The sequence below is a fragment of the Centroberyx gerrardi genome, chromosome 21, assembly GCF_048128805.1.
Source record: "Centroberyx gerrardi isolate f3 chromosome 21, fCenGer3.hap1.cur.20231027, whole genome shotgun sequence".
NCBI lineage: Eukaryota > Metazoa > Chordata > Actinopteri > Beryciformes > Berycidae > Centroberyx > Centroberyx gerrardi.
In genome coordinates this window covers 18,500,040-18,516,203 of record NC_136017.1, presented here as the reverse complement: position 1 = coordinate 18,516,203, position 16,164 = coordinate 18,500,040, and the positions used below count along the sequence as shown (strand labels likewise).

The 16,164-nt window shown below is 40.0% G+C and overlaps 1 protein-coding gene across 1 annotated transcript; it reads right to left on the bottom strand.

Annotated features, from left to right (window-relative positions):
- Positions 1–4,887: 4,887 nt before the first annotated feature.
- Positions 4,888–15,934, bottom strand: slc19a2 (solute carrier family 19 member 2). The gene is made up of 6 exons (XM_071913190.2): positions 15,788–15,934; positions 14,646–15,206; positions 13,878–14,124; positions 12,851–13,043; positions 8,690–8,831; positions 4,888–5,361 (listed from the first exon to the last, which is right to left on the bottom strand). Exons 1-6 carry the CDS (start codon positions 15,929–15,931, stop codon positions 5,206–5,208), a joined length of 1,443 nt encoding a protein of 480 aa, XP_071769291.1. The 5' UTR covers positions 15,932–15,934; the 3' UTR covers positions 4,888–5,205.
- Between the last annotated feature and the right edge of the window lie 230 nt (positions 15,935–16,164).

Genomic DNA, 16,164 nt, shown 5'->3' with positions numbered 1-16,164 from the left:
GTGTTTATGATTATTATAACTATTATTAACTGATTAAATTCATGTCCATGCTATTTGGACCCATATCTCACCAATGGTGCCTTATATTGTATTGAAATTTGTCAAGAGAATTGTTCAGGCCATTGGGGAGATTTGTATTAAGTTTGAACTTTTGATGATAATTATTAATAAAATAGTTAATTTGTTATTGAGTTAATTTATTATTGAGAGAGGATTATATCCATTCATTTTGGAGTGTTTAGGGGTAATAATAATATCTTAATATCTTAATTTGTGATATAAAAATAGTTACGCCATGCAAGCTTTATTATTATGAAGATTAGCCCAGAAGGAAAAATGTTATTTGGCAAAATAAAAATAGTTGGGACATCCAACCAATATAATTGGGAAGATTAACCCTGGAGTCTTATTGTGTGATTATTGAATGGCTTTTTATTACATTTGACTTAATGGAGCCTTTCGGGGAATTTCGGAGATATACCCTTGCTGTTGGCGTCCGACAGCATCCTTGTTTTCACAAACTACTTACTGTTCAAAGACATTGCTTAGTTACCTCCGCCAAGGAGGTTATGTTTTCGGTGCCGTTTATTTGTTTGTCTGTTTGTTTTTGTCTGTCAGCAGGATTACGGAAAAACTACTGGCCCGATTTTCATGAAACTTCGTGGAAGGGTGTAGCATGGGCCAAGGAAGAACCCATTCAATTTTGGAGCGGATCCGGATCCGACTCACGAACAAGCAATAATAGCACGAACCTTGGCGGAGGTCTGCGCTCTCCGAGTGCCCTTCTAGTTTCCATAGTTAACAGGTGCTAGTGCTACTAGTTCCAAATAGCAAGGAGAAATAAAAAATGCACACAAAATAGAAGTAGGGGTCTCACGAGGCCAGAGGCCATCTCACTAAGCGTTGATGACAGACTGACTGAAAGCCCACGAGAAAACTGAAACAACGTATCAGTGAACATAAGAGCAATATACGCAGAAACAATCAGACTATCCTGTGGCTGTGCGCTTCCAATGATGCTCAACCTCATACTTTGTCGCTACGTTTCTGTGGTATTGAGTGTGTCAACCTGCCATCAAGGGGCGGTGACCATGATCTCCTGAAACAGCGTGAGGTCTACTGGATCCAGCACTGGCTCCCATGGGTCTTAATATGAACTCCTTTTAAATGTCTTTTTGTGATTTCACTTGTAGAGATGTAACAGTTCATGCATAGAATTCATGGTGTGCTTCTGAAAAAGGTCATTCTGTTGCCTTTCTCTCCCCTTTTGCCAGAAATTAACCTGAGATGACCTTCAGCTCCTGACAGATCTGGATATTTATGTATGTGTACATGTGTAGGCCTCCTTGCTTATGTGTCCTCCTGTATATGTACATCTATATATTTATATATGCTGCTTTTTTGACTTTATTATATATATTTGTGAACTACGACATGGATGATAGGATGATAGGATTAAATAGGTAGCAAATTGTGCATGTGAATGTATATGTTACTTGTACTTTTTTGTAAGTAATCCTGTCTCAGTCATCTCATTTGACTGAGTGCCACTCTGGTTAACCTGATTGGGTACCTGTGGGCTTATAAAATGGCCTCTCATTGTTCCATCCTCTTTTAATGACACACACGCTACTAAAGAAAACAGAGCAGAATGATATTTGATTGGACACAAGAGCTTTGTGTTTGGCAAAGATGATTTTTTTGTCGCCTTGTCCAATCCTGAAATCCAATGTAAAATCCTTGGGGCTTCCTAGTGGCTCAGTGGTCTACGGGACATACCATGTAATTGCGACATCCTGGGTTCAAACCCGGCCCAGGACATTTGTCGCATGTTATCCCCCTCTCCCTCTAATCTTTCCCATCTATCTCTACTAATAATTTTTAAATCCTGAGGAATAAATCACACTTACTTCCCCTTCATCTGTGAATCAAGGCAGGTCAAGGTATACGTTTCTCTTTAAATTGAAACTATTAATTTCTATTACTTGCAATCAGTGGAGGATGTAGGTATAAAAAGATACAGTATATATGGCACTTTATTGTGGAGGGATTTTTCCATTGCAGTTCTAATTTGTTTAAAAAAAAAAAAAAAAAAGACTTAAATGCAACTTACTTGCCCTTTAAAACTTCCTTCTCTCTAAAAATATGACAAAATATGGGATAGTTTATTATATTTATTACTTTCCTGAAAAAATAAAATTGGTAATCTAAAGATATATAGCTATGAAATACATAAACAGACGAAACAGTGAGGACAGTGATTATACAATAAAACACTTGATACATAAACAAGAACCATGATTATTAGGCAATGAAACACTGATTTCTTTGTGATAGTTTTTGCATACAGAGACAGCAGCATATAATTTATAAGTGCCAGACATTTACCTAGTTCATGTGTTTACAGTACCTTCACAGTATTAACTCAGTTTTGCATACCGGTACTTCCTTAGTACCGGTATGCAGGCTTACATGTATGACTAAGGCCCAATCCCAGGCCCAATCCCAATGTCCCCCCTACGGACTGAGCCCTGAGCCCTCACAGACTTAATTGACGTCACCTGTGTGTGCAGCTGTAGTGCCTGAGTGCGAGAAGTCATGAGGGCTCGAAATGGTATAGGAGGAATGGGACAGCACTTTGTGGAATCACGTGTTGCCTTGACGACGTCAGATGTTACTATCCCCCGTCAATTAATCCATTTGTAATTTACTCTTTCTTTGTGCTTTTGTCTAAACAGCATTATTAAGCTAAAATGAAAAAAATGTTGATGAATAATGTTAAATAGGCCTACGTATATGTTTTGCAACATTGCACAGTTTATACTGTGCTAATGGATATAGAAAATACACTTCATTCTACTAGAGGTTAATCTGCACTACATCATTACAATATGAAAAATATGTCAAAAAAAAAGATAACAAAAAAGAAACAGTATAGGAGGTACATTGAAAACAAAAGGTACTTTTAATAAAGCTTAATGAGCACAAATAAGCACATAAGAAAGCAAAAGGCTATATTACATGCTGCTTATATTAGCGGCATCTAACATCCTTCTTAAACATTTAGGAAAACTTAATTTTCTTTTTTCTCAAATGATCTGTTTATTCTGTTTTAATGTTGCAATGTTTTCTCTATTAACTGTATCTTGCTACATGCAAGATACAGTTAATAGTTTCAACCGTTTCATTCTGTTTCTCTCTAAGTTCTTGTTAATTGTTTTTTGTGGTTTTTCCTTAATTATGTTTTATTTTCTTTCTTAAGCTTTATTAAACGGATCTTTTGTTTTCAATGTACCTCCTACTGTTTCTTTTTTATCTTCTTTTTTTTTGGACATATTTTTCATATTGTAATGATGTAGTGCAGATTAACTTCTAGTAGAATGAAGTGTATTTTCTATATCCATTAGCACAGTATAAACTGTGCAATGTTGCAAAACATATACGTAGGCCTATTAAACATTATTCATCAACATTTTTTTCATTTTAGCTTAATAATGCTGTTTAGACAAAAGCACAAAGAAAGAGTAAATTACAAATGGATTAATTGACAGGGGATAGTAACGTCTGACATCGTCAAGGCAACACGTGATGCCACAAAGTGCTGTCCCATTCCTCCTATACCATTTCGAGCCCTCAGGCACTACAGCTGCGCACACAGGTGACGTCAATTAAGTCCGTGAGGGCTCAGGGCTCAGTCCGTAGGGGGGACATTGGGATTGAGCCTAAGTCTAAAATCAGTGCAAAGAATCAAAAGCTTGTCAAGTCAATCCTTAGAACGGACCCATCCACACACATCTGGAAAAGAAAAAGCCTAGTCCTCAATATGCAACAAGTGTGAAAGTGTGGAGAAGTCAGATGCACTTCATCCAGCTTATCATTAATGCTGATATGCCTGCATTCTATTACACCAACTAATCAAACATCAAATTGTGAATCTCCTAATACTATGTTTCTTTGTATGTGAAAGGCAGAGGTAACAGAATACATACTTCTTGTCATTGTATTGGAGAAACTAATGGATAATTTTTGTAACGACGGTTCCAAAGTTGCTAATAAAATACTGAAGACAGGTTTGTATTGTAATATATATTTTACAGTGACACATGGACTTTCTTTGTTTATGATGTCAATAAAACAAATGGGGCTAGCACAGTGCATAGCTACCAACACACACTAGTTGTGTCAAAATGTTCAAGAAAGTTCTTGGTAGTGGAGTTTTCATGCCCTAAAATTAAGTAGTAATAAAAGTAATAAGTAAAAAAAATAAAAAAAATAAATCAGTGTGTTATAATATTTGCCCAGTAGAAAAAAAAAAGGCATTACTTGAACCGTTCAACAGTTTTCAGTAGTATTGCTATATTCTACACAGCAACAGATGATTCAATATCATATCTTGGAAATTATCCTTTCATTTCTAGCTTTTGATCTATTCATTTGGTCAAATTAAAAAAAAAAAAAAAAAGCATTTTTGATAGTACTTTGATATTAATTTGGTTGATTTATGTCAATTTGGTCATCTCTTTTACATTATACTTTATATATCCCTTAAATAATGAGTAAGCCTATAAGTTTATGAATTTGTAAAAGTGGCTCAAGTTTTTCTTTTTCTTTTTTTTGGCCACTTTAGGCACTTCTAAATTCTGTAACTGATCACTCAACAATAATGAACTTGATAACAGCTTTTGAAGTTAGGGTTAGAGCAAAAATAATTGGCTTGTCCCAATGTAAGCAGGCATAGAATTTCAAATGTAACATGGAGTTGAATGGTGTAACATTTCAAGCAGTTGATTTACTTGGCGTTTAAAATAATGTTTAAGGCAGCAAGTTCAAGTAGGCAGGGAAATCATTAGATATTTCTGTCTATTTCTAACATTGTGCAACATATATCTCAAATGAAGCCTTTATGTGTGACCTGCAATATTACAATCATAGATGTGCCTAAATATAGGCAAACTACATAATACAATAATCCATGTAATGGCATATCTATAAGATGTCTCCTGGTGAGAGTTTGAGACCAGTGCAGTCTGTTATGTGCTTTACTAAGCAAAGGCAAAGACATAAGCAGCCTATAGTCTTTGTGTTGGACACTCAGCAGGCATAAAACTACCCTGTCTGTGGTCACTGGGCGTTAGCGCTGCTGCAGATAAGAGGCTACTGTGCATCATTAGACAGTGTGGTCACATATGAACCATCTGGTAGAGCTCATGTGTCACTGATTGGAGGAGAGTCTGACTCCGTTTCTCCACCGCTGTCGGCCAGGACCTCTGGCTCAGATCGCCTCCTGGAGGCCAACTTGTAAAGACCAGCGAGGAGGAAGACCACAGAAATAACAGCAAAGTAGCTGCCATAAATGAGGAACTGGAAGGAAGAAAGCAAGACAATTATTCACTGCTTATTAAAGAGCTTATTGCACCTTTTCAGAATTGAATTATTTTGCACTTTGTGTCATAGGACAAGAATTTATCCTTTCCCCAACCCTGAACCTTGACAACACTCGCAATTACACCTTATGTCCCACTAGCACCCACACACGGCCATCTACTCACCCATACATTTACCCACACACAGGCACAAATGCAGACAGACACACCAAACGGACTAATTTCTTGCTGAAACGGCTCAACGGGGGCAGAATGCAGAATATATGATGCTTGCCTCAAAAAGGGGTTTACATGTGACTCGCTCAAGTTGACGAACAAATTATCAATATTCACTGGACCCAAATCTGTTAGGAAACTATAAATTTGCAAGCGATGTGACACATATAGATGCCTCCATCTAAATTCAAATTAAATCAATACCCAAACAAATGCCTTTACTGACTGTGTATATTCAGGCTCCGTTTTCTAATATGGACTGTGTGGATTTAGCTGGCGACTGTGCGTTTTGAAACTTTCACAATGTTTAGATAGCACATCCAACTCCTTCATAATCAAAGAAGCAAGGGAAATGCTGTTTTCCACAATATGGGACCTTTAAGTGAAAAAGATAGAAAACAAAGGCATCTGCTTTACTATAAAAAAAATTAAAAAAAAGATTTCCCCTGCATGGCTGTGTAGCCCTATGATTTTAAACAGACAAAAACCAGTATAAAAGTTGATTCTTTTTGTATATTGCTGATATTTTCAAACCTATTACAAGGAAGAACATGACACTGACCATACCGGTTGATGTTGCACATGTAAACATCCAGACAGAACTTGTGCTTGTTCGCTTCATTTTCCCGTGTCTATTCTTTTGTGTTGATGTAGACCTACAACCCCAGGTCGTATTTTCCTCTCAGTATGGTCCGCTAGAGACGAGTTCATACCACACCATATACTGATGTATATTTAATTCAACAAGCTTGATCGACGTGATGACAACGACAAACATTTATAGAACGATTATTCAAGAACATCCCTACTACTAAGACTAAACAAGTCCCAACATTTTTTAATTTTTTTTTTACTTAGTGTTTGTTGCTGTCTAACCCTTCTATTGTAATTACGCTTGCATAGAAATTATCTTAAAGGAATAGTTCACCCAAAAATGATTATCATTATCTACTCAGCCTCATGCCAGTTGAAACATGGGTGAAGTTTGTTAGTTCATCTAACACACATGGAGGTTGCCAGCACAATTCCGTAGCAGCCTTCTCCAAAACAACTAAAGTCAGTAGGGTCTGGTTCTTTAGAGTTCCAAAAAGAGCAAAAAATAACCATAAAATTACTCCATACAGCTTGTGCAGCAAAATCCAAGTCTTCTGGAGCCAAACCATTGCACAGTGAGTGGAAAAGACCGATATTTACACCATTATTTAGCGCAAATGTTCACTACAGCCATTGTTTTTCAAAAAACGGTCATACGTGCACCCGACCTCCTGCGTTCATGTGAATCTCCTCCATTCCCATGTTTACACTGCTATGCATAGGCTACGTCACACACGTGGGAGTTTACTGAAAAACTGTATAAGTGTTTTGCTTGGTAACAGTAGGCTACTCCTGCGGGGATGCATGCTCTGTAATAATCACAAATACAGTTGATAGGGAACAAGATTAAAATCACTGAATCGCTAAGGGAAAAACTACATTACCAGACTCTAGTATCACTAATGCTGTCTGGACAGGGCCTGTGGTTTGATTTGGTTGAGCTGCTATTATCGCTGGTTCATCCATCTGTCTGAGTTCCTCGTTTGTGTATTCTGGTTCAAACAGATAAGGTTGGGCAAAGAACTGTTGTTCCTGTCGGTCTGATAAGTAAGGTGGCTTTCACACCAGCATCGACCTTTTTGCTAAGTTCGGATCATTTTGACAGGTGTGAACACGCCATGCAGATTTGGGTGCGGACCAAAATCTTGCAAAAGGTTTGCCAAAAATCAGCGGTCTCAGTCCACTTCCATTTGGACCGCGGTGCGGATCATTTTGGTGCGAACGCAACTTTGATGAAGTCCAACCCACCGAGAGGAAATGTCGATATGTGCGCAATGACTTGCTCTTTCACGGTGGGTTGCTTGGGTTGTTTTTAGCCAAATTACAGCAAAAAGAGTTTCCGAATTATAAGGCCGTTTTCACACTGTATAGTTTTAAGTCCGCATGCTGTGTTCACACCAGTCAAAATGATCCACACTTAGCAAAAAGGTCCTAAAGTCCGGACCAAACGATGCTGATGTGAAAGCCACCTAAGACACTTTGAGCAGAGCTCTCTCTCCGTTTGTGTGACAGACCTATGCCTGGGAGTGTAAACACAGAAGTCAGGGAGATTCACATGAACGTGCAAAGTCTAGGTGTATGTACATGTGACCGTTTTTTGCAGAGCTGTAGTGAAGATTTGCGCTAAATAATGGTCTAAATATAGGTCTTTTCAACTCACTGTGTGATTGGATTTAGATATGACAACTGAACGGACTTCAGTTGTATTGGAAAAAGGTGCTACCTCGACATCCCCCTATGCCGCACCATTGCATTATTGGGTGACACCTCCACATTACAACCTCCCAAACATCTCAAACCCTTCATATTAATCAATCAATCAATTAATCAATCATTAACCATTGCCAAGAAGACCATATTATTAAACTGGAAAGACAGAAAAAAACTATCCATAAACCATTGGCTTAACTTGCTTACAGACCACTCAAACCTGGAGAAACTCACAACATCCCTTAAAAATAACATCAAATCTTTTGAAGATACCTGGTCCCCCTTTCTACAAGACCTCCAGCGCTGATTCCTCTTTTCACAACTGGTCCACAATACTAAACACTAACATACCCTCACAACAACAGACATCAATTAACCAAGCAATGTGCAGCCCATCACCACTCCAGCTCGGTATATTTAGTTTTGTTTGTCTTATCTTTTCTGTCTTGTTATATGTGTCCTGTTGTACCCCCTCTATATGTTATTATGCATTTATAAGGAATGATGCATCGCTGTACTGATGTTGTTTTGTACATTACTGTATCGTCTTCCTGTATTATCTGCAAAAACAAAAGAAAAAAAAGAAAAAAAAAGGAAAAGGGTGCTACAGAGTTGTGCTGGCTGTGTGTTATATGGACTAACAAACTTCACCCATGTTTCAACTGGCATGAGGGTGAGTAGATAAGGACAGAATTTTCATTTAGGGGTGAACTATTCCTTTAAGAGCTACATGAGCGTAATTAGGCACTAAAGTGTAATCAAACTATAATGTTGCACTGCCTTACCTGTGGGAAGACATCGAGGCCCAGGCCATTCGAGTCCACCACCACCACAGTGAGCAGAGACTGTAGCAGTAAAGCCATGAAGGTGTTCACTCCAAATACCAAGGCATAGCGTTGCATGCTCAGGCTAGCGGCTATCTGATATCTGGAGGGTTCAGGGGGCAGAGTACAGTGAAATGTAATGAGAGCTTATCTCAACACCACAGTGTTTCTCCTAGATTTATTCAACAGTGGTGGCCTACCAAAGTTTGGAAATGGACACCATCCTAAAAGAAATGTGAAAATAAATAATATAATCCAGCCTGATTTCCCCCCTAAAACACATGCAAGGTTACGGCCTGTGGTCAGAATTATTATGCTTGTAATAGTGTAGTGGTTAGAAGCCTATGGAGTCAGAATTGTCTTAAAAAGAACACAACACACAACAAGTTTCACAAATGTATATCACGACTCGTAAATATACAAGGATGATCACAGATGCATTTTCCTGCCCACAAACAAATGGCACTCAATTTGAATAAATGTCCAACAATTTCACATATATAGTATATAAGTTTGAATGTGTATTTTTCCAAAACACGTGAGGTTTTTTTTTGCATTTATTTACAGGTTGTCAAATCTGCATTCACAAATCACCAGACATGTGGATTCGGTCGCATTTATTTGTGGATTTTTCTGACAAATATGACAGAGGTGTGGTCTTCTGATCCACAAATGTGCGGTGTGGTCACATGCTAGTGAAAACGTTGGATATCTGGGACTTCCAAGTTGGCTGTTGAGGCCGTTCATGTCTGGGGAGGACTTAGAAACAAGCCTGGCCAGCGGTGACTTGTAGGGCGAGCTCTGCTCTCAGCTGGGCGGGTCAGTAGATGCATCGGAGCTTTGCCCCTTGATTGCGAACGACCTGGAGCCTAACGAGAGAGCGGGCTGCTCTCATTACTCTACCCATGTGGCCAGCGGAGAGGGCTTTAAGTGTGATTTATACGCGGTTCTTAAAGGGTTTCAGACGTGTTCTGGAGGTCGGAGGGGTCGATGCAGGTCGGAAAAGTCACTAACAGAAATGTCCGAACACCCCGCCCCCCTTCGCAGTGATTGGCCAGATGTAAAGAGGTGTCTGACCTATGACTAGTTCCTGTTTACCACCCCTCCCCCTTGTTTGACAGACAGCCTGCAGCTCCTCCTACAAACCCTATTGTTCTGAAGAACCATGAAGGTTCAGGACTTCTGGAGGTTCGTTTTGGGAGGTTCTCAGAAGCAGTTCTGAGGAAGCATATCCAGGCCTTTAGGGAGAAAGCTAGTCAATTGCTAATGCTTGCTAGCTCCGCTCTCAGCTGGACCAGCTGGAGTGGAGCCCAGCGACAGCTAGCCAACCGCTAATGTTTCTCTCTCAGGCAGAGAGGAGGCAGAGAGCAGACAGGAATAGCTTAGCAGCTGGACGACACCTGGGCAAAGACAGACTGGAGACTGCCTCTCGTCTGTCTCTTCAAGGGGACACATCGATTACCCTCTTCGCTGGGGAGGGAGGGCCGGTGGCAGGAGTATTTATTTGTAGAATTGTTTGACATTTATTCAAATTGAGTGGCATTTGTTTGTGGACAGGAAAATACATTTGTGATCATACTTCGTCGTGATATAGACTTTTTTTTATTTATTTCTTTTTAAGACAATTTCTTTTTTTCTTATTTCTTTTTAAGACAATTCTGACTCCATAGAAGCCCTGCTTCTTGAACCACATGTACCTCTGCTGGCCTGCGATAAAATTTCACCCAGACAAAAAAAACACTAGGGAGTGAGAGAAATACTCTTAAAACAAAGAATACATATATAATAACCACTACAACAATAAAGAGTTTGATAGATGAAACAGATTAGCAGTGGTCACGCTAAAACCAAAATTACTTTGACCAACCACTGTGACAAAAATAAATCAATTATAGAGCTAACACTGCTATACCATATGAAAAAAAACAAAACCCAGTTCTAAATGAATACTGTGGTGAGCAAACTGCTGACTTCAGCCTTCACAAAGTGGATTCTACCTCAACTTAACTGTGACTTTTTCTGTTCATTCCTTTTATTTTTTAATAAAAAGCAACAGTGCAGCTGCTCAGTGGCCACCAGGAGACTGGTTGTACTGGGCAGCTCCCCAGTACAAGACTGTGGATGTACTGGGCAGCTCCCAGTGTTAATGTGTGGAACTATATGAATGTGAACAATATACATACAATACAACCAGGGTCCAAAATTAACACTCGCCAGTCGCCAAATGCGGGTAAATTTAGTCTTTGGCGAGTAAATTATGGAGACCACCCGCCACTCTGGGCGGTAGAAAAAAATGAATTTCCTACACGCGCTGGAGAAAGCTGCTGGTTTGCTGTCACTTCAATCTGCTAGATCTGCCGTGCTGCGTGTGTTGTGCGTAGTACGTAATTGTGTCAGTCATCAAACCGCGCAATTTTTTTGTTACAGTACATGAGGCCCTACAAACCCAGCCATGTGGAGATTTATTGCGGGAGTGGAGCCCCCAGGAAAGAGAAGGAAAACAGGCGAACTTCAGGCCGTTCACACTACAGTGATATCGGCGCCGAATATTCCGAGAAAAAATGGAGCACGATTACTTTACTGACGTGCTTTTATTTTATTCGCTTGCTAAAGTAAATAACGACATAGCCGAAGGATTTGGGTTCATGCATTGCCGCAAAAGAGAGAGGAGATGGCAGATAATAATGCTCTTTTATGGCGCCTTCATAACATTATTGTGCTTTGTTTATATGAGAGCTAATGGTACTAATGGTCACCAAGTGAAGCTATTCATTTCTTCACCAGTAGGAGACTCTGCATACCACATCTACTGTGGATCAAAGAGTAAAGTCTCCTGTAGCCCATGTTGAGAGAAACACCTGTAACGTCACCTTGGCTAAACGGGTTTCAACAGGATACTGGAGGGCTCTGTTGTTACCTCCCAGTCATATTGAAAACATAGGATAATAGCGCATTTGCAGCCAGTTTGGCCAAGAGATTATGCTATTTTCTTTGCATCATGCTAGCAAAAGGTAGCGATTTAACTAGCTTCCAGGTCAGTAAACAGCCTTACCGCTAATCCCAAGAGCTGTTCCGATCCCGACCGGTATGTCACGTTTCTTTTCAACATTTTTAGAGGCGATGGTCTTTGTCAAACAGCGCCGGGTTCCTTTTTTAAAAATTTATTTAAATTTTTTTATTTGAGTATAAATTGTACAACAATATATGGCAAATCATACATCCTCAGTAGTAGGCTCTTTAGAAAACGGAGCACACAATGTAAACAGAATTATAACATAAATAAACAGTGCCGGGTTCCTCTGGACTTCTGTAATCAGTTCCTCAGCAGCAGCTCCATCACTGCAGTGAACTACTGAATTCTCCCACCCCTTCTTTGTAGAACTTTAGTTTGATTGGTTGAAAATGTTTTATCGTTTTCTCTACCGCCAGAAAAATCGCTCTGAGATGGAACCAAGAATATAGTTACAGTTGTCGTTTTGGATGTTTTTATTAGTTACAGTTGTAGTGTGAACACAGACATTCTATTTACTTATAACGATTTAAATATTTTTATAGTTATACTTATCTTTATAGTTATTGTTCTAGATGTGAATGGGCCTTTACTTATTTTTACTTTACTGTTAATTCCTCTATAATTGTTATATTCTCAAACTCCTTAATAAATAATCCTTCTTGCACTTAAAGGCGAATACCACTGAATTTATTAATTCAAATGTGTTACACTTTAGTGTTGAAACAGTTGAATTAATATTTCTGCATACAGTTAATGTTACGACTATTATTACTGCACACTACTATAATATTGATTGAGAATCGCATATGAGACCAAGATGACATGCCTAATAGTAATAATAGCAAATTGCAATAGTAAAAATCAATTTATTATTTTTGGCTGGTGAAAAATCTGTCTGGCTGGTAAATTTTTCATCTACCAGCCACCTTGGCAGGTAAGCTAAAAAGTTAATTTTGGACCCTGAATACAACGAATAAAAATGGCACTTTCACTTTTCAGTTCTTCACAGAATCAAAATAAATGTGTAGTGAGTTTGGGAATCCCAGGCCTTGTGGCAGAACCAAAAAAAATAATAATCAAAAATCACAAAGTCCACCCTTAATACTCACGTAGCAACAGTGATGAGCAGCATGTAGGTGGCTCTGAAGAGGACATAGGAGCCATAACACAGCCAAATGTTCCTCAGCGTGTCCATGATGTAAACACACACTGCCATCAGCATGGAAAAGACACAGAGAGCGAGCTCCCCCCACAACGCCCAACGCACCGGCAGGTAGCCCACCACCAGCGCCGCCAACGCTCCTGTAGGACAGCGAGCAAATACTGTTACTGTTGCCTTACTGTTACTCAGCTGTAACTAGGTGTGGTAACTTTCATTGTTAGATACATGAATTATACTACAGTCTGGTTCCAGGAATATGGATAAATCCTGGCCATGGATTAAACATTTTTTGCTAATTGAAAATCCTCCAAAAGGCAATGCCGGTTTAACCAAGACTAATCAGGGCCCAACAGAATTTCTACACAGCACCTGTCAGCATGCATTTTGTTACTAACAAAGCGTTAGATGGGTGAAGGTCCCCCAGGATTTTGGCATTCATAACTATCCCAGATAGTCAAAATATAGCTGATTCAATGTTGAAATGTTCAGTCATAGCAGATGTGAAGTTTTATGTTGTTAAATGGGACAAGAGACGCGAGGAGATGCATTTGGAACACTTGATTGTAAAAGTGGTGGATGGGCATCTCAATCATGAACAATTTCACAGACAGCAATTAATTCCATCCCTCAAAGACAACACAAAATAAAAAATATGTGCACATCTATAAAAAAAAAAGCCCTAACTTTTGAGGGGAAGGGAGTGAATAAATCAAGCTTTTTTTTTTTTAATCTTATCACACGGTGTGTACTAATTGAGTGATTATAAAACTTGGTGGAAAACACCATAATATTGTACGAGATGTTTAGAACTTGAAAATATGTCTCTAAAAATGCACATTCTAAGACACCTAAGGGGCCGTTTACACAGAGAGGCACCACTAGGGAGAAATTCTGAGCTCCATTCATTTCAATGAAAGGACATGTCTGCTTGCACTTGGCGGCCTGGTGGAGCGCTGCAAGTCCTCCACCCTCACCTAGCAGTGTGGAGAGTGTCTCCACATAGCCATTGTAGATGTCAAAGTCCTGGGAGGGCCGTACTTTCTCCCACAGGGCTTGAGCGTAGTTGACCACTTGGAAGTAGCCACAGGTGGACAGTGCCCACCACACTGACCAGGCCAGCAGGGGGCGGCATGAGTAACACTGGAGGAAGTCCTCCCACAGCATCCACAACACCGCCACTAACCCGCTTCTACCACTTCCAGTCTCATCAGCCCTGGACACCTACAAGGTGAGGGAGGGTTGACAAAACGATGTGTTGTCAAGTAAAATAAGTTAAAACAGTGTGGTAGATTGTGGTACAGATTAACATGTTGCAGAACTAGTTAGGATGGTTTCTTAGCAGGTTCTATGAAAAATGTTAAAAGCATGCGGCATCATTGGCTGATTAACTGACAGTTTAAAATAAATTCATGTGGCCTCTCCACACATGATATTGATGATCATCAATAAAAGGATAACACTAGAAAGACCTATGGCGTATTTCCACTGTGGCCCATAAGTAAAAAAATACAGGTAAATGCATTTTCTCTGCAGCTAAGGAAGAACAATTTCCTGAAAAGTAATGGAGCAAGGTTACAAGCAGTTAGGATTTTGCAAGAGTGCTAAAATTGCCACTTGATGGTGTGTCAATCCGTTTACTGACAATGTATTGTAGTGAGAGTGAGAGAGAAACATAGTTTCAGGGTGGTGTGGAGGGAGCAGGAAACCCCGGTCTGACCTACACAAAGCAATGTGCCACTCACTGTGATTCCATCTTCAATGTTTAGAGGCATTTTACTCTCCGAGTCCTCCATCTTGTCTGTGGGGGATCTGCTGTTGTGGTGCGACGTTTCCTCCTCCACCTCAGGACTCTTATGGAAAAACAAGCTCCTATTGGGCATGGGCAGAAACCAGGGGGCAACAAAAGCCACAATGGCCGATGAAAGTGTGATGACCACAAGGTAGAGCAGAGGGACTTGGACCACAGAAAGTAGGACCTGACCGACCAGAGAGCCAGCCGCCGAGCCAAACAGGGTGACACTCCGACAGAGGCCTGTCACTCTCTGGTACTGGGCTGGCTCCACTACACTGTAGATGTAGGAGTAGTAGGCCACCTCAGTGGCCGTGGCCAGCCCATAAAAAAACTCTAGAAGCTGCATGGCCAGCATTCCCTGGGCCTTCACCAGCATGGAATAGGTAACTATAAAGCTAGCAGCCTGCAAAATCAGTACAGGCTTGTAACAGAGGTAGTCTGTGGCCAGAAAGATGGGGAAAAGCAACACCAGGTAGGAATACGTCCATATTGGGTAGATTTCATTGACAACCTGAAGATAAAAAGGACATAGCACTGAGATTAAGACATAAATAATAAACTTTAATATCAGGCATTCAGGGGAATAACAGCTTAATTATTACAGCTATTCACTTTAGGTAGCCTACTTAATTATTTCTCTAGGCTGGCTATAACTTGATGAAGAAGGCAGTTATTTTCAGATTAACAAGTGGTGAGTTTCTAAGCATCTGACCACATTCCATAATGGATTATTTTGGGTAGCTAACGTAGCCTGATTCTAGATCATTTGTGTGAGCTGTCCAAAAGTGTTGGTAACTGTTTAAAATGGAAAAAAACCCCGAAACAGACTAGTCTGTTTATAACAAACTCCGTCATGGTATAAGGAAGCAATTCGTGACACATCTAGCATGGTTTAATCACAACTGCGAACTTAACTAAGCTAGTCAGCCAACTTAATTTAGCTAGTAAGAACTAGGCTGAAGACAGCAGAAGGCAACCCTATCTTCTGCGACATTAACGATGTATGTTGGCATTACTTATACTGATTGACAAGTTTATCCGACTATACAAGTCGTTGCCTGTTAGCGTCCTATAGCCGTTAGCCAAGCTAACCTGTGTTTCCGTCAGGTTTTTGTCTGGTCCCATCAGGAAGGCGGTCAGGAAAGGTTCAGACGGCCTGAGGTTTGAAAAGAATCCGTACACGCAAAGAAGAATGGTTGGGTAGAAGACAGACATATTGCAGCATCCAGACCGCATGACCTCCACATACCGCTGCTTTAGCCCCAACTGACAGCTTACAGCGACGTGCTAACCATTTGACGCATAAAAATGACGACACACATTCTGGCCTATCAAATACAAAGAATGAAGGGGTGCGTCCCAGAGCCATTGAGAGAAATGGCTCTGGTGCGTCCCAGAGCCATATAGAGAGATATCTCTTTGTCTATATTTCGCCATATCTCTCTATATGGCTCTGGTGCGTCCTAACC

Bases quoted from the DNA above. Each gene is read 5' to 3' on its own strand.
- slc19a2 (XM_071913190.2), bottom strand. From the start codon at position 15,931: ATGCGGTCTGGATGCTGCAATATGTCTGTCTTCTACCCAACCATTCTT. The intron at 13,044-13,877 runs GTGAGGGTGGAG...GCTGTCCTACAG, and splicing joins GACACTCTCCACACTGCTAG to GAGCGTTGGCGGCGCTGGTG. The intron at 8,832-12,850 runs GTGAGTATTAAG...TGAACCCTCCAG, and splicing joins CTGCTCATCACTGTTGCTAC to ATATCAGATAGCCGCTAGCC.